This window comes from Xiphophorus hellerii, chromosome 14 (genome assembly GCF_003331165.1).
Source record: "Xiphophorus hellerii strain 12219 chromosome 14, Xiphophorus_hellerii-4.1, whole genome shotgun sequence".
Classification (NCBI taxonomy): Eukaryota; Metazoa; Chordata; class Actinopteri; order Cyprinodontiformes; family Poeciliidae; genus Xiphophorus; species Xiphophorus hellerii.
Window position 1 is genome coordinate 1,564,294 of NC_045685.1, and position 27,652 is coordinate 1,591,945.

The following is a 27,652-nucleotide window of genomic DNA, read 5'->3' on the forward strand; positions in this document are numbered from 1 at the left end:
ACTCATGTGCCTCACGAGACTTTTTCATTTAGATTTTTTAATCCTGAAATTTGAAGCAACATTTACTTCTGTCAACATTTTTCAAACAGCTTTCCTGAATTTTAGAAAGGTAAATTGAAGATATAATTTTTAATGTAAAATAGTTCCAAGATAAAGTATCATACTCAGTATGACAGGTGTATGTTTACAATAAATCTTAAAGCCTCAATTGGAGGTGTTATTCTGAGAACCTGAGAATGCTCTCCATCCTTTGCAGAACTTGCGTGCTTCTCTCTGTTCCAGCTTTCAGGCCTAGCTGTTCAGCACTCTCACCCACACACATGCAGCGTAGCGTTTTGTCTGAGCTGCTCACCAGCTGGCTGTAGCTAACACTGTAACAGGAACCAACACAGCCACATCCTGTCTTACATCAGAAACAGACTTGTGTTACCAATGGCAACATTGTGAAATTAAAACCAAACAGTATCAGATCATTGCCAAGCTCTGGTCTGTCTCATTAATCAAGCAGGGTAAACTTTTGCTGGTTGATGCAGGGCAGCAGTAAAAAACACATTTATCTTTTCATGGCCTGATTTGTTACCACATTGGCTGACTAGCAGTTAGCTTCTTTTCAGCCCAGATGTTGCTGGACTCATCAGTTTAGCATAAACTTTGGAGTGAACCGATTATTTCTCAATTTGCAGAAATAGATATCCAACACTGTAATTCATACCCAGGTCATTCCAGACCTGGATATGAAATGACACAGGTCTGTTTAAATCAGTCCTGTCTGGGTTTTTATTACCATTTGGTCACTTTCTTTGTCTCTTTCTTTGTTTCTTTCTTTCCGTGTTTCTTTGTTTTTTTGCAGTGTTCTGGATCAGCTGCAGCTGTCTGACTTTTCAAAAATTAAAAAAAATAAATATAAATACTTTATGTAGTATGGATCGATGTTGTCTATAAATCTCTCTGACCAACATTTCTATATACAAGTTTTAGGCTCATTTAGCTAATTGCCATAAAAATATATATTTTGTGTTATGGAATCTGGGCTTTCTTATTAAAAAAAGAGGAAGACATTCTGGCATTTAAAGACTTAACAAAATCCTGAATATATTTTATAAAAGGTGAGGAGTGGGACTTAAGTAAATAAAATGTGTAAATATGTTATATTTCTATGGTAATATTTTTAAAGAGCATTCTTTATGTTTAGTTGATACAGGCAGAGGACAAAATGAAGGAATCCCAAAAATTAAGGTTCTAAATATAGCTGTATTCACATATTCATGATGCCCTTGTGTCTTTGTGTTGCTGCTCTATTTTAACATATTTGTTCTTTTCCTGGTCTGTTCACATGTAATCAGTGTTCACATGAATGGTTTGTGATGTGAATTGTCAGATGGTAGAACAGTGACTATTTGCTAATGTTTTGATTCTTGAATGAATATGTTATAAGAGGTGTTGCTCCTCCCCCACTAGTTGCTGTGTACAGCTGGTCACTCCCATTCTTTTTCTCTGGCTTACAGGAAAGATAAAATGGGCTGTTTGGAGAGTCACAGTGTGCAAAACTAAAGCAGCCCCACCTTTTGCTCTCTTTAAGGTAGTGGTGCTTGGGCAGTGTGGGAAGCTTAAAGCAACATGTGTGCAGAGTGGCTGAATACAGATTCTGCTCACGAAGATTTTTAGACTCCTAGTTTTACTCTATAAACAGCAGAATAGCAATAATGTGTGATATATTATAAAAGAAACATCTTTATTAGTTTAAAACTTTAATTCCAATAGATCCTTACTGTCAGATGTCAGAGTAGAATATACGAGTCAGTCACCAGACACTTCTCATGCCTATTTGGATGGTATGAAGTTGACAGAGCCCTCCTGCATGTTAGGTTTAAAAACAAAGCTGGTGTAATATTTGCAGAACACATTGCCCATTGAAGGAATAAAACAACAAAAGTATTTTTCCTGGGCTGTAGTGCAACTTCACAGAGCACTTACACTTCCTAACGTTTCTTATGAAAGCTTATACTTAGGCTCCAAAGTCCCACTGCTTTTCAAACAGCAGAATAATTCCTCTATTATCTTTAAATTATTCATTTCCGTCCAATTAATCAAATATCCAGCTGCCACCAACCTAAATTCTTTATTTTGTGATGCAAACTTTTAAAGTCGCAGGTATTTTATTCTTCCTAGTTTGTATCTGCCAAGTGTAAAATTGAGGTAATTTGTCCACGTGTATGTGGATTTTTTAAATACTATTTAAGGCCATATAATGAAGTTCCTTCTGTGGTATTTCATGACTATCACAGCTTCATATACCTCTTTAATTTTTAATGCAAGGTGAATGTAGCTTAATATGCTAACTGTTCAATTTAGCTTTTGTGACGGTAAAATCCCCCATTTGATATTTGACATCACACCATCACACTTTTCAAAGCCTAAACTCTCAGGGGTTGTAGTCTTTATTTCTCAAAGGTCAAGTAAAAATGTCAGAAACTGAAAAAGCAAAGTGGTGGAACAACCCCTTGGTGGGTGTGAAATGACGCCGAGTCTGCACCAAACATCTCGTTCTAGTGACACAATTTCCTTTTAAAGCTGAACAAGAAATCGTACTACAATCTTCATTGCAATATCAATGTGTGCAGTGTCTCAATGAAAGGACACCTTTGATATAGTACTTATTAGGATATTATTTTTTAAGTGCTATGCATACAAATTTTGCATGCCAATAATCATAGTGTATAGTCTGATGTGTAGACTTCCACTGCCCGTAGTTCTCACATTTTTAGTGGCGGCGTTGCTAAAGTTTGCCAAGAGAGACATTAAGATGAAAGGATGTATATTAAAGAATAATGGAAATTTGTGCCAATTTTAACAAGAAGAGCAACCTATAAACCACCTTTCTTGATGCTAAGAAAAGAGTAAAAATTTTTCTAGACCAGGGTTCTCAAAATATCTGCATATAATCAGCATTAGAAAAATGAATTATTCAAAGATATTAATTTTCCTCGAAGTTGATGTAATCTGACCCATTTAAATTTGCCTAAGTTGTTGAATATCTTCCAGCAGCAGTGCAGCAATAAGACACCTGTTTTTCCTAGTTTTATTTGCACTTCATTTACTTCATCTGTTGTTTTACTTTGTTCATGAACTTTTATGCACTTTCCCTTGAAGTTAACCGTAGTTAACTGCACTCACGACTACACGTATTACCATTAGTAGTCACTAATGTTGCCAATTTAGTGACTTTGTTGCTATATTTAGTGACATTTTTGACCAAAAATGGAATCAGTCAGCCAGACCTTTTAAAGATTGGTGATTGACCAGAAAACTACAATTGGTGCACCTCAAATTGTGAAATCTGTTATAAAATAACAATAGTGTCTTCAATTCCCCCGTAATGGCAGAGTTCAGGATTTGGAAGCTTTTATGCTTCTTGTTGTGCCACAATTATATTAAAAATATATTTTTATACTGGGTGTTACAGGGATGTCTTTCTCTACAATATTGACTTCCAAACCTGTTTAGAACAAGCGCCCAGGTCTTTGTTTTCATACCAATTACTTTACTTCAAGTTGTAAAGTAACAGGTCCCAAGGTTACCAGAAAGTTGACATGTCCAGATGTTTTAGTCCTTACTACACTGGGATAGACCTGAGTCTGTCTTATTCTGTTTTAATGCTGCTAGTGCCTTTACCCTAGTCTGTAGCTGACTTTATCTCGTGATAACTTTTAACTTTTAAAATATTGCCTGAACTTGTTTTAAGTCTAGTTTGTTACCTTTTAACAGAAACTGCTCACATTATGTATTGGTTATCAGTGGAGCCACACAGTATATGAAATTAGGGGCGCATCATTTTCTGTAAATATTTAAGCAAGCCCTAATATTAAGAAGACTTTATGAAACAAAAGGATTTCCCGTTCTTCATGAATCTTCCTTCAGATCAAACTGTGCTAATCATATCAGATTTGGTGTTCTTATTCATCCGTCTGATTCTTTGGTCAACAACTCTCCAACATTATACATCCAAAACCAACTGCTGAAGCACAAAGATGTTCAGGCTTTACTGTAGATCCACTGCTTGCTACTTGTACAGAAGGATGTTAGCACCACTTGTATATTTAGCAGGCTTTGTGAATGTTGCTACGGAGACAGTCAAAGGTTTCAATAGGTCTGCTCTGAACTGTTCAGGCTCTCTGTCCAAAAATGTGGCTTTGTGTGCCCCTTCCACTTGGTCAGCTGGCTGCCTCCTCTCTGCAGCTCATCCATGAGCTTCTGCAGCTATTCTCTAAAACACATAACGCATACATGGTACAGACCAATGAATAATTACCCATTACTTCATCAGCCACATTATTTCAGAATTCTAACCTTTTTCCAGGGATCTGACTGTTTTACACTAATGGAGCTGTAGTTCTGCTTTGGCAGAGCAGAAGAAAGATTTGATGGTTTGTGTCACAAGGCTGAGGTAAGGATGCTGATTATGTAACATCAGCAGAAGTATGAGAGAGCTGTTGGCTTCATTGTCTTTTGGAAAGACTCAGCTTTCCTTTTTTCTGTTGGGTTATAAAGAGCTGTGTTTACTGGTAAACTGTGGAGGTCAGTGGGTCAGCAGTGATTTAAGTGTCCATGGTAGAGTCTTTGCCACTGCAGCCTGTAATTAGACTCAGTGCTCTGCTCTGGTGGGAAAGTCCTCCTCTTCGTGCTGATCCTTTGAAATCCTCTGACGCTCTTTAAGGCTGTATAATCTCTTGTTCCAGCATGTGAAGCTTCTCTTCCGCTAAAAATTTAGAAAGCCTGTACCCCTGAAGAAGTATACCACTATTATGGATGAATAGCAGTGGAAAACTGGACTCTAAAATCAATTGGTTTGTAGAGAGGATCCATTCTAAATGGTCATTCAATGGCCTGATTATTGCCCCTTTGGGGAATGACTGCCAGAGGATGTTTTTATTGATAATTTATTTTACAGGAACCATTTGTTGCCCCATAAGACATCTAGAACCAGAACAGGACATGGATGTTGTGGACTTGTTCTACTGTCCTGTACAGTAGCCCTACACTTACCATGGGTAATGATCAGTGACTCTTTTTCTCAGGCTTTTTAGTAGGTTTGCCTCTTCATTGGTGGGTCGTCCTGCTCTGCAGTGCTTTTACTAGGTCAGGGGTGGGCAACTCCAGGCCTCGAGGGCCGGTCTCCTGCAACCTTTAGATGGGTCTCTACTTCAACACACCTGAGTCAAATAATGAGGACATTAGCAGGACTCCGAAGAACTTGACTGCATTTAGGAGGTGATTCAACTATTGGTTTCAAGTGTGTTGGACCAGGGAGACATCTAAGAGTTACAGGACAGCGGCCCTCGAGGATCAGGATTGCCCACCCCTGTACTAGGTACAGGGGTGGGCAATCCCCTGTGGGCAATCCCCTGTAACTTTCATTTACACTCTGCTGAGTGTAAATGAACGTTATCAGCTTGTTGTGTTGTAAAATGATCTATTTATGTTTTTTTTTTGTCTGTAGTCTCGTGTTTAAAATGTGGATGAAACCTGATAGAATTCATTTTATATTTCCAGCCAAATTCAAGTTCTCCTACATTCTTCTGAATTGCTCTAATAATGTTAATTAATTCCTTTAAATTAATTTTTTTTCTGCAAAATTTGTTTTGCTGAAGTTGAAAACATTTAATCAGAATTGCATGGTATTGTGTTACTGTCTGCATCTAAAACCAGATGCAGTTTCTAGAAACTCGGCTTTCTAGAAAACACGGTAGCTGTGTGAACTTTGAATGAACTTTTACAATGTTGCACAAAAAACAACACATCTCAGAAAAATGGAGAGTCCTCCTCTCCAAGCTGAAGGTTTGACATTTTTTTGAGAAAGTACACCATGTTTGAATGCTTTAGATATTTTTTTGGAAAAGCCAAAAACCAGTTCAAGTGAGCGTGCAAACATTCTTGCAAAAATCAAGAAAGTTATTTAAAATGTTGCTCTTTCCATCAACCTTTTTTAGAGATGATGCTGTTTGAGAAAGCTTCTATAATCTTGGGACAACATTCAGCTAAGACAAGCATCACTTTTCCCTTTTGTTTTTACAGGGCTATCTGACTATTCAGACTGCTGCAAAGTGCTTAGAAGATTTCTAATGATACATTCTTAGATGTAACAACAAGATAACATAATATTAGGTTCACTGGCAAAAGATGGGATTTTAGCTGTGTTTTGGAGTTTATTTATATAGTGCAGATACACAAAAAGTTTTTTTCTAAAGTCGCTTTATAAAACAAACAGATCCAGTTTTATGCAGACATAGTCAATTTAATTAAATTTACTGATGAGTCAATATTTTGAACCTTTTGAGGAAAATGGAAGTGCCTGGGTCATATGTCCTTTGGAGACCAAATAGAAACCAGGTGTACCTCAGCATGGCTGTAAGGCTTGGAATGCAAACAAAATTAGCCCTTTTAAAATCGGATGGATACTGATGTTGGTGCCAGTTCACACCATGTAAATCTTTCAATCAGTTACACAATGGCCCCTCCCTTTGATAGCCAGATCTTTAGGGGCCATCTTTCTGTGACAGTTCCTCTTTTCCACAGGGCTTTGTTGAGTTAACAAATTTGGCTCCTGACCACAGAGCATACCCCTTCAATGTGAGCCTCCTGCTGTCTGAACAATGGAGAGCCAGTTGGAGGCTGGATGGACCGATTCTCTGCTCCCATTCCACAGCACATACTTTCCCAATGATTCCAATGTTGATTCAGTATGCCCTTATTACACCATTCATCAGTTCCAGGGAATGAGAAGTCTGTTAGACACTTCAGCTGTGCTGTAGTCATATTTTTAGCCAATCCACCCGCAGTTTCATTCTTTAATCTCTATAAAAATTAATCAAATCATAAAATCACAGCAATATATGTACATATGTTGTATTTTTTTGTACTGATCCCCATGTTGTGCAACATCACTTTAATCTCTGCTATTAAAAGAAGTTCACAACCATATCTTCCTCTTTTTGCCTGAACCAGAACATTCATCTGTTTGGATTCAGACACAAGAGACCATTTCCTTTTATTCTCATTGAGCAAACCCAGACACGCATAAGGTCCACCCCCACCTATTGTTCAGGCAGCTAGCCTCTAGCTGTGGGACAGTGGTCTGGAAGACCGGGGGAAATCAGGCTGCAGTACCCCTCAATACCATCTAAACTCAGTATCTCCAAAAGCCCCACACAGTAATTGACCGAAACAGCGGACTGCATTGCTGCATTTGCAATGCTTGTTACAACTAGTCATGATGATGGACACTTTCTCCTCTTCATCAGTAATGAAGAATGTGAAGCAGAAAGGATTGCATTTTTTATGCTTTATAAAACCCATGATTGGATCTCCATTACATTTAGTTGCTGTTGCCTTTTCCTTCTTTCTGTGGAGCTTCTTATGCAAATATACAGTTAGCTGTTTCTGGGTTTTTTGTTGCTACTCTTTATCATGTAGTTTTCAATGTATTTTTAAAGTTAATGGCTTGAATTAACATATAACATATTGAATTAACATATATAAATATATATATACTGTACAGTATATATGTGTGTATATATACAATATATATATGTGTGTATGTGTATATATATATATATATATATATATATATATATATAATTTATTTATTTATTTTTGGACAGTGTCTCTTCCATGCTTTTCCAACTGCGATCAATATAGAGCCACTGGGCTGTCTGCCATTGACAGACATCTGTCTCATCCTGCTGCCAATGGATGCTCTGCGCTAATGGGACTTTTAAAACCACTATCACTCTGTAAGCTGCTGACTGTTCTATCTAATCTTCTCCATCCTCACTTTGATTTGATTCTCTGAGTTGATTTGACAAATAGTGTAAAATCCATTCAGCAGTTGTTGTTTATGATAAGACTACCTCAGATTAATATGTTTTTTTTAGAACCTGAAGTTCTCTAGCCCACAGATCCTTATATATGAAAGCTACCTCTGATTTAGGACCTCGGTTCCATGACGAAGAGTTTGCTGGACCTTGAATTTTCTTCTGCAGGTATTATGTTTGAGAAAGACATGAAATATTCAGATTTGTTGTTGCTGAATTAAAGGGACAGTATTATGTAAAATTGACTTTTTTGAATGTTGCGTCATGTTATAATGTTATTCCCTTATCAAAAACATACCTGAAGGGTTCCCTTGATTCTTTCATGCATGTTTGAGAAATTCTCTCATCTCCTGTGGCAATCATTGAACTGTGCAAAATGCAGGGGTGGACCCAGCACCGCTTTCAAGGCACAGCTCAAGCTACTGAGCTTCCACCTCACAGAGCAGCAATTCCCCACTCACCTCCTTCAGTCTAGTCAATAGCAATTAGCAAATAGCTGGCGGTAAGACAATGACTGAAAAATATATCACAATATTAGCATTTGATATTGTTCAATATCAATAACTGTTGATTAAATATCTAAAATACTGTCAAAGTAGTGACATTACCTTTCCTCTTTTATCCACAGTTTTCATTCAATAATGCTTTTATTTTTAAGCAGTCTTGAAGCATGATGGCAACATCTTAAACTCCTGCTATGCAAGTTATTCAACAGGTTGTTTCTAGGTAACCAAAGAATGAGTAAGTTAGTTGATCAGGGGTCATTAATGGATATTTGCCTTTTTTTAAAATTGAAAAATCTGAAGCCTGTCCATCATTTTGACATTTTTGACCTACATGGTGCAGGACGTGCGGACATTTTCAACTTTACACCTGGATTATATTGTAAGGACAACTACATCAATCAATAAAAAAAATCCCTTCTGAATATCATCTCTGACCTGGACACTGAATTAAATGCATCTTGCTGACTGGGATCTGACAGCGTGTGGACAGGACGCTTTGGAGCTCATTTGCTTCAGTAATGCATTCAAAACTTTGCCTGAAGTGGCACCTTTAACAAGCCCACAATACATACAAAACAGAGGAAACTAAAGATAATTCTATGTTGTGTTAACAGGGTTTCCCTCAGTGTATTATAAGCTTGGTGGGCCGCCTGGCTTTACTTGCCCCCTCGCCTGGTTAAGTATTGCTTGTTTTTATTAAAAAAAAAAGAAAAACAAACAAACAAAAAAATGCTTAAAATATTTTTGTACATCAGTAACCCCGAACTGCAAGGGTCTGTGCCCCAAATAAAACCCTTGGTTGCGCTTTTAGAGGTGCAGGCAGTGGAGTGAGAATGATGCGTCTTTGTGAACAAAGGTTTGTGTGTAATGTACGTTTACATCTCACACACAGACAATGCTGGGCTACATACATAAACTTTAAACTTTATCAGTTTGTCACCAAATGGTTTGAAGGATGAGCATAATGTTTGTTTGTGTTTGTGTTTCAGATCTATCTAAGAACCGCCTGTGTGAGCTTCCAGAGGAGCTGTGTCAGTTCATCTCTCTGGAGACGCTGAGTCTGTACCACAATGGAATGCGTTTATTGTCCCCTAGCCTGGCCAACCTCCAGGCCCTTACCTACCTCAACCTCAGGTAACTCAACACCTAAACACCACATCAGAAGCCACATGTTCTCCTGATGTGGTGTAGCATGTGGGTAATTAGGTGGCTCATTGTTTAGTATGTGACTGAACCCATTCCAGCAGGGTGGGCAGTTTTGGGCAGAAAATCTGTGTTTCAGTTAAGAGTTTTTAGTTCTGATATAATATGACATGGTTGTAGTTTTTGCAATATTAACCTGACATGGTCTGAAACAATCATTTATTTAGAATGGCACTGGGCAGTAATTACAAATGTGTTCATGCACGGTAGCACTCCTGACAGCAGGAAGCTGTTCATTCAAACATGAGTTCATCACAACTAATAAAACGAGTGGAGCTACTTGCAAGGCCGGCCAATAACAAAAGATAAGGATCCAAAATAGAAAACTCGTTTTTGAGCATTTCTGATAGACAAACTAGCAGAAAACCAGTTGATCAACAAATTATAAATGAAAATGTATCCTGTTCATTCTGTCATTTCACCTCAGAGTTTGATTTTAAAAGTGAAGCCAATAATATGCTTTTTAGGTAGATGCATCTCAACTGGCACTTTTTTAAAACCCTCTCCCCAAAACCAATGCTGTGCTGATAAATGTACCCCATAAATATTACACATATTTTTGATTATTGTGAAATCTTACAGTATGAGAATTGCTGGCTGTTCTCAACCAAGAATATCCTCATCCTCCAGAAATGTTGAAAAAAAATTAACCTTTATTTAATGACTCTGTCAGTTTATTTAAACTTAAAACTCCCACCAGGACATGCCTTGGTTTAAGTTCTAATGCCTAGCAGTATCTATAACATCATCTAAATAAACCAGAATTATGCTTTGCATCTGTATCTGTAAATAGAATTCTTTATGCAAATCACAAATATTAGTTTGAATATATATATATATATTTTTAACCTTAAGTTGTTTTTGTTTTTTTACCTTACATAAGTTGCCATTTTGTCGTTCCTTAAAATGTTCTGCATTTACATCAGCTTTGGCTGCTCACACTGAACAATATTGTTACAGGTCTTTTGTAGTTTGAGCTTGTACATTTTTGTTTTGATTGCTGAACAGTGAACTAGTCTTTATTGTAAAAGACTACTTCACAATAAGGCATTAGGGCAATTAAGAACCCTAAAATATCTTACAAGATTCTGGGATTTTGGCAGTATGATTACTTTTCTAGTGTCTCTTTGCTGAGTCATTATTAGGCCATCACTAGAAAATTAAGGGAAAAAAACGGCACTAGGAATGTTTCAATTCCAGATGACAAATAGACAAATTAGGCTATCTCAACTACATGTAAAAAAGGAAAATACTTTTCAAGGCCTAAATTCATTCTTCACCTCAGTGTTTGTGATAAGTCTGTTCTCAGACTAGACAACACCATGAACAATCGTTATGTCCGAGACAAACTGCTGTTCTTCTATGGTAAGAGAGCATTGGATTAATTAGAGCAGTACACAAAAAACAGCAAAGACAACTATATTTTTATGTAATCTCACTAACTTTTTGAGTGGAAAATTGTTGGTGGTGGGAGGGATTAGGGTTAGAATTCACGTGCTCAGTTCCAGTTGATTTCCAGTGTATCCTGTTTACATGTAGCACTTAGTCTCACACAAGAACTGATTTCTGATAGAGCTTCATCTGGAACTCCAAGGTTTTCTCTCAGCTACAAACTGTTAAAATTTCTTTGTTGCAATCATAAACTCAACTGTAGCTATGAAAACAGCTTTGCTCCAATAGTCCATCCCTTGTGAACTCTTTGTAAACTAAAGAGTTTACAAGATTGCATCTGTTTTCTTAAATCATGGAGCACAGCAACATATGCATGATAATATCCTCACAACTAAGGCCCAAAAAGGAGGTCTGATTTTGTCTTTTACTGTATTTTTCGAACTATAAGCCGCTACTTTTCCCCCGCGCTTTGAACCATGCGGCCTGTAGCCCGGTGTGGCTTTTCTGTGGACTTTTCTTCAACTGCCACAGGGCTCTTTAGCAGGAAGTGAATCGTTGGAAGTCAAAATTGGAAATCAAAGAAGAAAGTGCTGATTTTCATTTAGAACAAGCACATGCTAGCAGCAGGCACAACGGAGAAATTTCTTCAAACTCATACCCCCTCATCATGGAAACAACACAAAGAAGTTCATATGATGCAGCTTTTAAGTTGAGGGCTATCGATCTGGTAGTACAGGAGGGAAATGGAGCCGCTGCACGTAAGCTCGGCGTGAACGAATCCATGGTTTGGCATTGGAGACGGAGGGCTGCGTCCTTAATAGCAGATTTATTAAGGATGCAGCCCTCTGCTGCGTCCTTGTGAAATACCAAGAGCGGTGGAGATACCAGCGGCTTATAGCCTGGTGCGGCTTATATATGCACGTTTCCAGCTATTTTAAACAACTTTGTAAACGCAGCTTATAGTAAGGTGCGCTCTATAGTCCGGAAAATACGGTACATGTTTTAAAAAGACACAGGAAAACCTTAAGAACATAAATCTAAATTTTACCATTTTACCATAAAAGTTACCAACACTAAATGACAGACTAACAACTATTAAACAAAAACAAAGTTTAATAGTTTTAACTTTGTTTTTTCACAGTTAGGCCTGTGAATTGTTTAAGATACAATTCACATGCCTAACCTAGCTTAAACAGAAATGGTGAATGAGGTAGTAATTGAACATTTCAAATGCAGTCTATTCACAGCATGTCACTTTGCTGCTATTCTGTCCTAGGGGATAAAATTCAGTCAGGATTAAATTCAAATCATTTCAGTTTATGCTTGTGCAATACAGTCATTACTTTCAACTCTAGTTTCTATCTAAATATATAATAAAACAGTCAAATTCTGTCAATGATAAATTGCCATTTGGTCAAAACTTCTCAATCAAAGGAAACTTATCACAGGCCCTGCTGTCACATGCTCCTCAGCAAGCATGTGACAACGGTAGAAAGGAAGAATTATTTTTTCATGGCTAGCTAGGGTTAAGAGAATGGGAAGGAGTCTAAGGGTAATAAAATAGAAGCACTCGCACAGGACTGCTTCTTGAGAAAGAAAAATAAAGTTTAAACTTCTTTTAAGCAAACTTCAAGTTGCTCTTAAAGATGTATAAAAGACAGTTCACATTGATTGGCAGAATATGGTGGTGGTCCATTTACCTAAAAAGAGGGACAACAGGATATGTTCCAACTACATGGGGTCACACTTGTAAGCCTTTCTGGTAAGGTCTGATCAGGGCTTCTGAAGAGGAGGAAATACTAGATAGCTCAGCATCAGATTCAGGACGATCAGTGTGGTTTTTGTGCTGGTTGTGGAACACTGCAGCAGCTCTACACCCTCAGCAGGGTCAGGGGGATGTATAGGAGTTCGCCCCAGCTTTACATGCTTTTTTTACATGTAATGTTGGTTGCAAGTCAGACTTGTTTTAGGGGAGAGCTGGACTCCGCCAAGGATTCGCCACTGATTCTGTTTTTAATGTTTGTGGACAGAATTTCCAGGCACAGGCAAGATGTTGAGGGGATCTGTTTTGGTGTCCTCTTCTTTATGCAAATAATGTAATTCTTTCGGCTTAATCAGACCATGATCTCTAGCTTTCACAGAAGCCTTTTGGCTAAGCTCTGGATTTATCAGTCAATCTATGTTCCTACCTTCATCTATGATCTTGAGCTTTAGGTAGTCACTGGCTACAAGCACCTGAAATGAGTTTGCTCTGCAGGGTGTCTGGGCTGTCCCTTACAAATAGGGTGAAAAGCTCAGTCATCCGAGAAAGGCTCAGAGTAGAGCCACTGCTCCTTCATGTCGAGAGGGTCCAGTTGAGATGGCTCGGGCATCTAGTTAGGATGCCTCCTGATAAGGTGCCTCCCAGCACGTCCCATCGGGAGAAGACCCAGAGGAAGACCCAGAACATGCTTGGTGGACGATGTCTCTGCTTGCCTGGGAACGCCATGGGGTTCCTCCTAAGGAGCTGGGAGAGGGAAGTCTTTACCTCCTTACTTAGACTGCTACCTCCATGACCCTGGATAAATGGAAGAAAATGGATGGTTGATGATAAAAATGTACTAATGTTTTGGGTCTGTTTGATCAGCAGTCATTTATGCATCTAGTAATTATGCTGTGCTTACAGTATATGCCACAGTCTATAGAGTGAAGTAGCTTAAATAACCTGTATGATCTCATCCCATATTACAACAGAAAATTGTAAACTTCATCAGTTATTTTAGGCAAAACGGTTATTTAGAAAGAGACTTAATCAAACGGTTACTGTATAATAAAGCAAATTTCATCTTAAATATTCTTTTGGCATGTTTCCAATTTAAGAGGCGTTTGCATTTTGCTTTCTAGAAAAACAGAAAATATAATTATTTTCTAAAAAAATTACCTTAGAATTAAATGTATTCATAGTGCTTATTAATAGAGTTTCTTTTTCTTATTATTTGGTACAACTTCAGTAAGTCTTCTTATTCCTCCACACTCTCATTTTACTGTTGCTAGGATACTGGAAAACCCCTCCAGGTGCTGTAATGCAGCATGAATCAGAGCAAATGGACTGTATAACAGAAAGTATCCAACTTCTAATGGAGCTGCTGTTTAGTGTGAGCTCCATGATGAACCTCCTGAAGCAGCTGAGATATTATCACATATCGCTGTATGTTGTTAGTTGATCCTTTAGCCTCTGAATGTTTGAGTCATTAGACTCAATCTAATCCCCGCTCCAGGTGAGGATATCTCTTCAGTGACATCACTCTTTGTTCATGGGTGTGTTGGGGTGTTTGTGTGTGTGTGCTTCTCTCCACAGTCGGAATCTCCTATCCAGTTTGCCCCCGTCCGTGTTCCAGCTCCCCCTACTGCGGGTGCTCATTATCAGCAACAACAAGCTGCCTTCACTGCCCTCCTCCATCTACTCGCTCACACACCTTCGACAGCTGGTACGACACACTCACATTTTGATCCCTCAGAATCTCTGCCCCCACCGTGTTTTTGTGTTAAGAGATGTTAAAAGTTCTGGTCAACTTTTAACCACAATTTGAAAATATGACTAAGTAATTATTTGTTATTAGAAGACATTATTAACAACACTTAAACCCCAATTATAGAGTCTTAATATAGGTAAACATGCAAAAAAATATGTTTAAAATGTAAATTTTTTTTGCACTTCAGCTAAACCCTAACTACGAAACCCGTCAGTGGATCTTATGGATCCACGATTAGTCGAACATGTTGGCCTAAATATGTTATATATATGCCTACATTTTTTGATTAACTAAAAAATTGCTGTTTATGATGCATAACTTCAAAAATGTTGTCTTTTGTTTTTTCACCCATGGAGGTCACCATTTCTTCATGATTGCTGAGTTGATGACAAGGTTTGGTCCATTCTGTACTGCAATCTACAGAGTAGGGCTGTTGTAAACGAATATTTTAGTAATCGAGTAAGCTATCGATTATTTTTATGATTAATCGAGTAATCAGATTAGAAAAAGATATAAAAAACACATTGGTAAATCTAACATAACAGCAGTGTTACTATCGGATATCAACATCAGTCCAATTTTTCATATTTGAGCATTCTTAACAATAACTTTTCTGTAGTTTGAAAAATTAATCTGTGGGCGTGCCGTGGTGGCGTAGGGGTTAGCGCGACCCACATTTGGAGGCCTCAAGTCCTCGACGCGGCTGTCGCGGGTTCGACTCCCGGACCCGGCGACATTTACCGCATGTCTTCCCCCCTCTCCCTCCCCCTTTCCTGTCAGCCTACTTCATGAAAAGGGACACTAGAGCCCACAAAAAGACCCCCTGGAGGGGTTACAAAAAAAAAAAAAAAAAAAAAAAAAAAAAAAAGAAAAATTAATCTGTAACAACAATAGCTCATTTTCTAAGTTAGCCTGAAGAAAAATTATACAAAAATCTGAAATTATTTTCAGTTTAATAATAAAGAGGCAGGCTCACAAATACGCCTATTAAAATATTTCTATACTCCAGCTTTTCATTTATGTATTCATCTTCAGTCAATTTAATAGATGAACTCTCTCCTTGCCCAAACATTCATAGTTTTTGTGTCCATGTTAGCAATGAGATTTGACACCTTCGTTTGTCACACACAGAAACACATCTACCAGGTATGTACCATCACGATGCGCTCTGCCACCCATTTGTTAAGACCAGCATGATATGAAATAAATTTTCTGGTTCGTCCTAACCGGCCACCAGGAAGCTGTTCCGGGAGGAGAACAGCTGCCGTAGTCCAGGCATCGCGACAGTCTTTTTAAGGACACCTATTGGTCCCCTGAAAAATGATAAAAGCCCAGACATTATCATCAGTCAATAAAATTCTCCCAGGCTGATCTTGGAAATTGGAAGATATGATGCTAACACTTCGCTTTTGTCAACAACTCAGGCAGAAGTGAGAGCCCTGCGCAACACAAACTAATTCTAATAACTAATAAAACATAATTTAACGAGGATTCGAGGCAGATACATTTTCCTCGAGGAATTTTAATAATCAAGGTACTCCAATCATTCTTTGAATCGTTTCAGCCCTAGAGTAAAAATAGGAAGGCTAACTTTAGTAAAGTTAGTTTTATCATATTGCGTTTGACTGGTGTAAATTTAGACAATGTCACACTGTGTTGCTGTTGACTGTAATTTAAAAAAAATAAATAACGTGAGTCTGCATCAATTCCCACACACACAAGAAAGAAGATTGCAGTGGGAAAGAGCCAAACATAACTTCCGAAGGACTCTCATTTGTGCTCTCAACATTTCTCTCCAGAAAACTTTGAGTCATGAGCAAAATTGGTGAAGGATATAACAGGTGGTTGTTACCCCGGCAAGCTAAAAACAAATGCAGTGCAGACAGTTTTTATCCACAAAGTGTCTAAACCCTGGCACTGGCTAGCAAGAGAAAAACACTGGTAGAAACATCAGACAAGCAGCTCCAGAAGCTCCTTTAAACAATAAAGAAGCTATTGCCACTGCCACTGATACCGAATGTGAAATCACAGACCTGACACTGGACCAAAGACTACAGCCTAAACAGGTGTTACCGGACTGAAGTCCAGACCCGAAACAGAGAATGTCAACTATCTACCGGATCACGCAGTCGGACCACATGTCATTCATTGTTTCATTTATGAAGCTGAAGGCAGCAGCAGCAGCACAAACACCAGCATCTCTGGCCAACTCTTTCCTCTTCCTCCATTCAATCCTCCTCATCTTCATTACCTCTTGTGTTTTCTCCATTCCCATCAATTTCAGTGTGCTGTGGTACAAATTGAAAAGGCTTAACAACATTGCTCATGGCTGGAGGGAGCTAGTGCAATCAGACCTAGCATACATCATTTATCCAGCATGCATTACAGGGTCAACAACATGGTGACATCCATATGACAGTATTTTATTTAATTTTTTAAAAACCAAACATTACAGTATTTTTACTGCATTGTTTTTACATCTAAAACTATTTTTTCCTCAAATAAAGTCTATTGTTACAACTTATCGTGGATCCCTTTAAAACAAGCTTATGATAGCACTGTGATAGCATGCCAGTGTACAGACAGTGTCTCAACTATAAACCTGCTAGGCTTTTCATACAGTGAGAGAAACCCTGGGATAAAATGATTAAATATTATGATGATTATGATATCATTTGCGATATTTGGCTATTTTCTTCTTCTGTATTGCATTCAGGATGTCAGCTGTAATGAGCTGCAGAGTTTACCAGCAGAACTTGGTCAACTGGAGACTCTGAGGGACTTGAACTTGAGGAGGAACCAGCTCACCACTTTGCCTGAAGGTACACCCACACATGCACACACACATATTCCAAATAATGGACACTTTGAGTTTCGCTTGAATATACCAGTGGCTGTAGAAGGTGATAAAGGTTTGCATCCTGTTTATAGTCTTGAGTTCCTATCTTAGAGGGAAGACAGGAAGTGAGGAGTGATGGGCTATTTCTTAGACAGAGCCCTTTCTCCATAACTTGAATTGCAAGGCAGTGCCTTTTTTTCCATTTTAATTGCTTACAAATGAAGAACTTATTGATCTAGTTCAAGCTTAATGGAGGTCTAATGGATCATGTGCAATTAAAACCTTGCAGAGATTAAAAGGAAATAGGTTTTTACAGTGAACTGAAACAATTTGCATAATGTGGCCACTTACAGATCTGTTTGGTAATTGAACTGATTCAAGTGGGACTACTAATTCTTAAACTGAGTTTTCTCAGGTTTTAGATATAGTGCCAAGGCTTAACGTGATAGTAGCCTTGCATTTCAGTTAATGAAGGAGATAGATGTATAAAGATCCTGAAACCAAATTGCCTGCCATCTGACTTTTTCCTTCTCTGAATCTCATCCAGAAATATCTGAACTTCCACTAGTTCGACTCGATGTGTCCTGCAACCGAATTTCCCGCGTTCCTCTGTGTTTCCGTCACCTCCGACATCTGCAGACCATCTCACTGGACAGCAATCCTTTGCAAATGCCACCGGCACAAATCTGCTCCAAAGGCAAATATCACATCTTCAAGTACCTGAACATGGAGGCCTGTAAGAGCCACGAGGAGGAGCTAGAGAAGAACCTCAACATGAGGCCAACTGGATTTAAAAGCAGGTGAGGACTACCAAACAGAGAGTTCATATATATTCTTATGGTAGAAGTGCATTGTGCAGTGCATTGTGCAGTGCAAGTAGTCACAATTCTCAGACCTTTCCACCTTCCCTTTTGGTCATTGTTTTTTCACATCTAGAAGCAGACATTTTTGTACATTTTGCTTTGTAACATAGCTCAGGCTCGGTTAGCCTGAGCTTTTAGGTCTGGCTCGGACAGCCAGACCAAAAACTTCCTAAAAATCTCTTTTTAGGAAGACTTAGTTCAAAAGGAATTTGCTTTGAACTAAACCATTCCATAGCATGTTTAGGGTTACTACCCCAGTCTCAGATTTTCTGCGTCTTTTGACAGGTTTTTTTTCCAAGATACACCTGGATCTATAGCTCCATCCAATCTTTTTTGCAGAAGAAAAGCATGCCCACTATGTAATACTACCATGACCAAGTTTCACAATGTGGATGATATCTTCATATTGACAGTGAGGTTACTGTCATGGATTTGATTCCTGACCCTGGGTCATTTCCTGCATGCCTTCCTCTTCTTCTATCTTTCTGCCAAACCAAATTAAGACAATTAGTTGCAGAATATCTTTTAAAAAGGATGTTGAAATATGTGGTTATGAGATAAAATATAAAAAAGTAATAGAACTATGTAGGGCTGGACAATAAATCAACAACAGTATATACTGTATGTTGATAGACACATGATCAATATCAATAGATAATATATATGATAGAATATTCAGAATCAGAATTCCTTTTGTCATTGTACAAGAAAGAAAATACAACAAAAAAATAGAAACTCTCGAAAGCAAGTCAGATAAATAAATAAATAAAATAATAAATAAGTATATCTTAATAAATATAAAAAATATAGTAGAAATACACAACTGGGAAAAATAAATGAATAAATAAATAAACAAATAATAATCATGTTTTAGATGAATTAGCTGTGTAAAAGGCAACAACAGCTCTTGGGTAGAAACTGTTTTTGAGTCCATCTGATCTTGACTTTGTTACCCTGAAACGCCTCCCTGAGATCAGGAGTTTGAAGAGGTGGTGCCCGGGTTGTGATGCTGCGGGCGTCCTGTCGATCTCCTCCAGAGATGGAAGAGGCCAGCCAATCAGTCTCTAGCTGGTTTATGACATCTGGAGCTGCTTCCTCTCTGCCGCAGTGCAGCTGGAGAACCACAGCAAGATGCCACGGGTCAAAATCAACTCCACAGAGCAGCGATAGAAGGATACCAAGAGCTCAGTTCCCTGCTGTGCCTTCTTCAGGATGGAAGTGGAGTTACTGTTCCAGGTCAGGTCTTTAGTGACAAAGCTACCTAGGAAACTGAAATTTGGCACCATCTTCACCCTCTTCCTATTTATAACGATGGGCTGAATGTCTGGTTTACACCTCCTAAAGTCAACAATCAGATCCTTCAACTTGAAGGTGCTCAAACAGAGGTTATTGTTGGTGCACCAGTCATTCCACCTCCACTCTATATGCAGTCTCATCTTCTCCAGAGATGAGCCCCACCACCGTAGTATCATCAGCAGTGATGATACTACAATGGTAATGATGGTATTGTTCAGGTGAGTGGGGCTATAGTCATGAATGTAGAGGGTTTAGAGTAGAGGGCTTAGCACACATCCTCATGGGGAGCCTGTGCTGGTGCAGGGGGTTATTGCTCTCACCCTCTGAGAGTAGTTTGTCAGGAAGTTCATGATCCAGTAGCAGATGTTGTGGGGTAGATCCAAATCCCCCAGTTTTCTCACCAGTCTGCTCCGAATGATGGTGTTTAAAGCCGAGCTGAAGTCCAGGAAGAGCAACTTGCGTAACTCATTTGCTGTTCCACGTGTGTCAATGTGGTGTGCAGAGCAGTAGCGATAGCATCCTCTGTATACCTGTTGGTTATGTATGCAAACTGGTGGGGTTTGAGTGTGGTTTCGCAAAGCACTTCATGATGATGGGGGTTAGTGCCACTGGCCAGTAGTCATTGAGACTGCTAATGTTCTTTTTTGGCAGAGGGATGATGGTGATGGACTTTAAGCAAGGTGGGATGGAGCACTGGGTGAGGGACTGATTAAAGATGCTGATAAAAACCCCAGCAGCTGATTTGCACAGTCCCTCAGCACTCTCCCTGTCACACTGTCAAGTCTAGCAGCTTTCTGGAGGTTCCAACTGCCCTCAGAGTCCTCCACACTTCCTGTACAGTGATGGTCTGGCAGTGGAGGGATGCTGGCTGTTTTAGGGGCACTGCTGGTGAATCAGCCTCAAAATGCGTGAAGAAATGATTGAGCTCCTCTGCCAGTGAAGCATCCCCAGAGATTTTGGTAGTGTTGCTGGGTCTGAAGTTGGCGGTGTAGTTCTAATTTAAAAATCAAACTGTCCAGTCTCCTCTCTATCTTTTCATCCTGATGCAGCTCTAAGACTTGAAAGCAGTGAAGATGGGCTGAAACCAAAAACTCTTCTCTCCAGTTAGTTTTGGCAACACATGCTAAAGCTGCGGTTGCTGCACACGTTTTCAGTGGATACAGAGCTTGACGTAACTGCTCTACCTTTGCAAGAAGCCTGCTGCCTTCCGTGCTTCCAGCCTTCCGCTAAGCTAGGCTAACCTCAAGAATTTCTCTGCCTAATAAACAGATCAATTGCTTTCCCTGTTTCCTTCCAACAAAGTGGTAAACAGTTGGTGAAATGGCTTATAAAACACAGATATCAGACTAATGGCAGTGAATTAAAAATCTGGCAAGAAATGTTGTTGGGTTTGACATCATGAGCCAAAGAAATAAGATATGGAATGTTTGTAATGTAATGTGAAATAGAATAATTGTGAGTTGATAAGATGGTGACATAGAACAACAGATATTGAAAGAGCTAAATAATCAACAGAAGTAGAGTTGATCCAGTATTTAGTTAGATGAAACCCTTCTAGCTGTTTCCTGAACATTTCATGGAGCAGAAACTAGAAGAGTTGATGGAACCAAGGCGAAGGAAGTCTGACTCTGATATGGAGAATGTGATATAGTATTCCTCTTCTTAACACACCTTAGTCTTGTTACTTTACATGCTTTTAATTGACCTTAATCTGTCATCTACATTTTCTCTTGCAGTCTGTCGGACCAGGAGCTATTTACGGGTCAGTTTGGCGGCCTGGACTCTGGTTTCAACAGCGTGGACAGCGGCAGCAAACGATGGTCTGGCAATGAGGTACAACTATTATTTATACATCATGTCTGAACTATTGTAAGCTTCTGTATATCATGAAATTACACAAAGTTTGACAGTATCAATTTATAGATGCTTTAATTAGACACAGTCATACAAAGTGAAAGATAAAAAAAGAACAATTCTAAGATGTAAATATATGATATCCAAAATTCTGTCATTCAGAAAGTATAACAACATGACATCATGCGACCATGCAATTGGGTTAAAGGAGCAGTATTATGTAAAATTGACTTTTTTGACTTTGACTTTTTAGTTATAATGTTATTCCTTCATCAAAACCATACCTGGTGTGTTGCCTTGACTCTTTTATGCATGTTTGAGAAATCCCTTAATCTCCATGGCAACCATTCAACTGTACCCAACAACTGGGTGGACCTAGCTCCGCTTTGAGATGCAGCTCCTTCTCTAAGCTGCAGATTTCAAGCTTCTGAGCTTCCATCTCACAGAACACCTGTCCCCGCAACTCGCACTCAGCTCCTTCAGACTAGCCTACAGCAATTAGCAAACACCTGGTGGAACTGTGCATCTGGTGAGCTCATCGTAGGAGCTACTTTTCAGTGTGACGCTGGTAAAAATGTTGTTAAAGGGTTAACAGAGGAGCCATGTTGTGATGACTTCCTGGTGGTGGAGTTTCAGAAAGAGCTGGGGTTGTTAGAGACAGAGGCCCAATTTCAAGGCATTAAAAGAATTGCCTTGAAATTGGCAATTTTCAAGGCAAATCTTACTTCAAAGAAAGTCAGATTTCTTTGAAGTCATATTTGATATAAGTATTATTTTTATAAAAACTGAATGTAACATAGCTACTTGATTGTTCTATAAAATGGCACTAAAGTAATATGTTACTTTAACCTTTAACCTTCTCACCACCAGCTTAGTGGTGAGAAGCTGGTTGTTTTACCAGCTTCTCACCACTAAGGTCTGTAATTTTAAACTATCCAAGAACCAGATTATGTTTCAATTCATGATTTGCAACCATGACACCACCACTCCAAAATCCAGTTGTTCCTAAGCTGAAACAGTGATTCTGTGACATGCCTCTGTTTCTTATGTTCTCAGTCAGCAGATGACTTCTCCGAGCGTTCTCTTCAGATGGCGGAGGTCAACCAGAAGCAGAGACACCTTGAGGAGCAGTATGAAGAGGATGATGAGTACCTGGAGGCTAACAATGGTGGGAAATCCTAGAACCTAAAGTGCTGTGAAGCTGACTAAAGATGTGCTTTAGAAATATATTCATTTTATTTGCTCTTGCTCATATATATTTGGATTTTGGAAAAATAGCTGTGGGAAGACCAATCATTTCTCAAAACCTGTCTTGATGACATTTAGTAAAAGCACAAATGGATATGGACAAAGATAGACAATTGTATGTTTATCACATTTTCAGCGCCCATCACTGAAATCAAATGGAAAACAAGTTCAATAAGACAGCAAAGTTTTAGACTTTGTTTTTCTTTCTCCCAGTGAATGGAGCGGCTGAGCAGTTCAGCTTCATCAGCAGCAGTGTGACAGAGGAGATCCGGATAGATCCACCTACGCCTCCCCTTGTTACCTCTCCTTCGGTACTGTCAGACACACACTGATCCGTTATTGCTGTTTTGCATGTTTTGTCTGGCAAAGAATGGAAAAAAATACAATTATGAAAAAATATTTGTATTTCCTACTTTTGTCTCCTATCCCACTGTCTAAATTTGTTGTTCTTCCTTGTTATCCTTCATTAAATCCTTATTTGGCTCCAACCCTTTTCATGTCTCTACTTTTTCCCTCGAATTCTTCCTTCTTTGTACTCCTATTTCTCTACCTGCTTTTGTCTTTTCTGTTTCTCCTCTGTCCATCCCACCTTTGGAAACTGTTCTGTCATCATGTTTGATTAGCAGAGAGTCTCTTGTTTTTTAGGAGCAGGATTCAACTTTTCCATCCCAAAACCAGGACACAACATGCAGGTGAGCTTTTCAAAAACATTTCCAAATCTCTCCTAGTCCTTAGCAGTGTAGTGTTTTATATTTTAGTGCTCAGCAGCCATTAAGTATCCAACATCAGCCAACTTTCCCAAATATTAAAGATTTCATTTTACTGGCAGCAAACTGGATGTGCATGATGAAATCTACTGGTGCATCAAGAAGACAAGTTCCTTCCCCCATTCACCGTTTTTCTTAGGCTCACTCATAGTGGCTTTTTAGATAGCGGGGAAGAATCAGAATCATGATATGCCCTCTCTGGGCTTTCTTAGCTTCATGTAGGTTAATTCTTTGCGATTCTTTCTTTGCCTTTCTGGGATTTCTGGAACAGTAAGATTTGAATAAAAGTTAATATTTCATACTGAGGCCTAAAGAAGTCCTACATTGTAATCCAGTGTTTTAAGCATTATAATTGTCACTTTGCTTCCTGGATCAAAGGTTCCTGAATTAGCTTTTAATAAGACACTGTCTTCTATTCTGCAGTGTATAATATTTACCATTCCCACATTTCAACCTCGGCTGCTAACAGAGGTTCCATTGTGTAACCTTGCCCAATGCCAGCATGTTGACTTACCCTGAACAGACTGCAGATGGTGAGGCATGCAGAAATACGGTGACCTACAGAGGCACTGATCAGAATTGTGTAGTCTGTTTTTAGTTTGTGGATTTGGAGCTTTGACATGAGAAGATCTAAATATTTCTGTCTTCCTGCTGTGAGGGGTTACGTGTCATTTTTAGGAGGCTGTATGAAGGAGCAGTCACTGCAAAGTTGGACATATGGAGTTGACATTTTGAACTATCTGTAATTGTAAGCAGCAGTCTCTGTATGCATCCCCAAAGGGAAAGTAGGCCTTTACTTTAACTAGTCATTTCCAGAGACAGCATATCCCAGAACAGGGAGGTTGACGACTCATTTGCTGTGATACATTCAGCTTTCCTGTAATCTGCTGGAAGTGTTGCTTTCTCTCGCTTTCTTGTAACCAGAGTGAACTGCAGACATATCAGGACATGCTGTAGAACAGTGGTCCCCAACCCCCGGGCCGCGGACCGGTACTGGTCCGTGGACCAATTGGTACCGGGCCGCGCAAAAAATAATTAAATATTTATGTTTTATGTATTATTTGAGTCTGGAGGATCTTTTATTTTGAAAATCCTTTAACCGGATTCTATCGGTTACGTCTTGCGCACCAACATTGAGCCGACAAGCAGCAAAATGAGTAAGAAACAGATCAGATGTCTGAGAGCGTTAGGGCAGTGGTCGAGACTAGATGAGAGGAGTAGAGCTTGTGAGTTTTAGGTATGGTTCACACAACACGATTTAAGGATTGTCGGCCGATTTTCCAAACCTTGGTGACCACACAGAACTGATAAAAGTCCAACAGGTTTCGATCTGTTTGTGTGTCCAGCCACACGGCAGGAGCAACACATCACACACGAACCGATTCCACTCACAAACATCCCGATTCCAGAAGAAAATCCAGTAAAACCCCCAACATACCATACGTGAATTTAGAATAATCAAACACGGATGACGATGTAGAAGCAGCAGTGATAGTTTGTGGTCTCATTTTTAAGCGATAAAAGACGAAACAAAAAGAAAAGGAGTTTGATAAAAGACAGCGGGAGCAGCCATTCTATTTGCTGCACTATAATTTGGAGGTGAGTTATGTTTTTTCGTAATTAACATTTTTAACTGAATAAACATAACCACATATAATAAACATATATAAAAATGACCTTTACATATAGTAATAAACATTTCCACATATCACCTCCGATGTCCACCGGACTCTCGGTTGCTATGTCAACTGTTTGGGATTCCCTCCGTTCTTACGTCACGGCGCTTTCTGATTGGCTACCTGTCACATTCAACAGGCTGCGTTCTCGCTCCCAGTCAGAGAAAACCCCACAGGCTGCGATAATCGGGCCAAGACAATGTTGAATATGCCCGATTTTATATATATTCAACACACCACCACGTAACACACCACACACTACAGGACGTTGTAAAATTGTCATAAAGGGAAAATCGGGGCCAAAAAAAAAGGCTTTAGAGGGAACACCAACATTATCTGACAATCCCCCCCCTCGGGCCACAGAAAAATTGCCAAGTCTTGCCCGGTCCGCGGTAGTAAAAAGGTTGGGGACCACTGCTGTAGAACACATCACTGCTCAGTCAGCTGATCAAACTGAAAACTGGTTGATTTTTCTGTTCGTCTTTACTGAAGACCTCAGAATTTCTGTGTCTGCTTTTACAGCACTGGATGGTTCACAGGGTGGCAAAATGGCAAAACCAAACCCTTTGAGCAATCTGTTCCACTTCTTACCTCTGGTGGCGCTGCACCAAGAAACACTGAAAGGAAACAACATGATAACCTCTGAAGAAGACACTGAACGTAACTTCTTTCTTCATCAAAAATAAACAAAAATGAAGTGGAGTCAGATTTTAGCAGTTGTAGGATTTCTCTACTGCCTTTGGCAAAAAACCACAAACTGTTTCTCCTTCTAGCGCTACTCTTGTTTATTTTGGTTGTACTTACCCAGAATGCTCCGTGCTATAGTCCTCTTCCTGCTTTTGGAATGGTTTCCAGGCTACATTTGAACCACCACACCTGACTGCTTCAACAATTAACCCTGAACTAATAATAAATCTATTCCACTGAGATAACTGTGGAGTCTTTAGGATGCTAAAGAGTTTGCTCATTGGTTTTGTTGCCAGGAGAGGTGCAGGTTTCTGTCGACTAACAGAGACATAAAGTGATTGCAATTCTATTCTGTTTTAATATCCTGATTTGCCTTCAGCTCCATCTGTCAGAGGTATCAAATCTCTTCCTTCAGTTGTATTGATGCTCAGTCTCCCCACAAACCTGCTGGCACCTCATGAATATGTGACACACATACCAGGCTTTTAATGTTCTATAAGTTTGTCATGAATTGGCTGCAGAGCTTCCAACAGTCAGACTCGGTCACTAGGGAGGACAAGCCATGCATCCTGCAGCCTGAACTAACGGATGTTCCACATTTTGGCCTCCAACACTTCCTCTGGGACTTCTAAAAATAGGTTACTGGAGTCTACAACAGAGGTGCTAAGCATTTCTGAGCTGTCTCTGACTGTGAAACAAGACTGGAGTTTTTGAAGGGAAAACAGCAAGACTGCTGGTTTCCGAGGTCATCACAACTAATAAAACGCTAAAGCTGAATCTATCAGGAGTTTGTGATGAGAACAGATGAAGATGTTAGTTCTAAGTTGTTATAGGGAGGTTAATGTCCAACATTCAGGTACACCAAAAAACTCATTGATGTCTCGTTTCATTCACGATGGTTTAAGGAAAACTATTCACTCCCCTCGAATGTTTTTTTTTTTTTTTTTTTTTTTACATTTTATTGCATAACTACTGACCTTAATGTATTTCATTAAGATTTTATATGGTAGACCAACACAAAGTACACAAGCTTTTGATATTTCGGTAACACTGTATTTGATGGGGTGTGCATAAAACTGACATGACACTGTCTTCATGACATAACACCTGCCATGAAGATGGAGTTTTTATGAATGTTTAGAACTGTTGTCATGAAGTGTCATTCTGTAAATAATGACACTTTTAATGCAAGTTTTAATGCAACTTTGCATTAAGTGTCATTATTTACAGAATAATGCAAAGTTGACACTTTTAATGCACTTTTAAGGCAACATGTTACCAATATCTCTTACAAAAAAGAATCTGAAGTTTGATGTGGATTTGTATTCTGTTCTTTTTACTATGATTGTCCTAAATAAAGTAATTTTTTTACAGAGGCCACATTATTAGTAAACAATCTACGTGTTTGTAATGTAAACCTGAGTATAAATGTAGCTGTTGCTTTTCTGGCCTCGGAGGTTTGTTAGAGAACAAACAGCATCATGCTGTGGGGATTCTTTTCTCCAGTAAGGACTGAGGAACCCCTCCAATTTGATGATGGATGGAGCTAAATCAGGGCACTCTTGGCGGAAAACCTGTTGGAGGTGGTGGTCATTTTCCAGCAGGACAACCTCCCCAAATACACAGCCAGAGATATAATGGTTTAGATTAAAGGATATCCATCTGTTAGAAAGGCATAGTCAAAGTATAAACAAAAATTTAACTGGGAATCAACTAAAAAAAAAAGTTAAAAACCAATTTTTTGACATGTTCCATCCACTCTGACTGACTTATTAAAAACCAGAATGGTGGGGTGCTGTGGGGGTCAGGGGTTAAACACAACCCACATAATATGGAGGTCTTAGTCCTCAATGCGGACGTTGCAGGTTCAAGTCCCGGCCTGATGACTGCATGTCTTCCTCTCATTCCCCACATTCCTGTCAATTCACTATCAAATAT

General features: G+C 39.1%; 1 protein-coding gene across 2 annotated transcripts in view; it reads left to right on the forward strand.

Moving 5' to 3' along the window:
- Positions 1-27,652, forward strand: part of lrch4 (leucine-rich repeats and calponin homology (CH) domain containing 4) — a 65,154-nt gene that overhangs the window by 19,883 nt on the left and 17,619 nt on the right. For both annotated transcript variants that reach the window (XM_032583220.1, XM_032583219.1), the window contains exons 2-9: positions 9,367-9,511; positions 14,310-14,439; positions 17,201-17,306; positions 17,871-18,123; positions 21,219-21,315; positions 22,393-22,504; positions 22,798-22,895; positions 23,230-23,276. In XM_032583220.1, the coding sequence (XP_032439111.1) occupies positions 9,367-9,511; positions 14,310-14,439; positions 17,201-17,306; positions 17,871-18,123; positions 21,219-21,315; positions 22,393-22,504; positions 22,798-22,895; positions 23,230-23,276 (988 nt within the window). The remainder of the gene's footprint in view (positions 1-9,366; positions 9,512-14,309; positions 14,440-17,200; positions 17,307-17,870; positions 18,124-21,218; positions 21,316-22,392; positions 22,505-22,797; positions 22,896-23,229; positions 23,277-27,652) is intronic.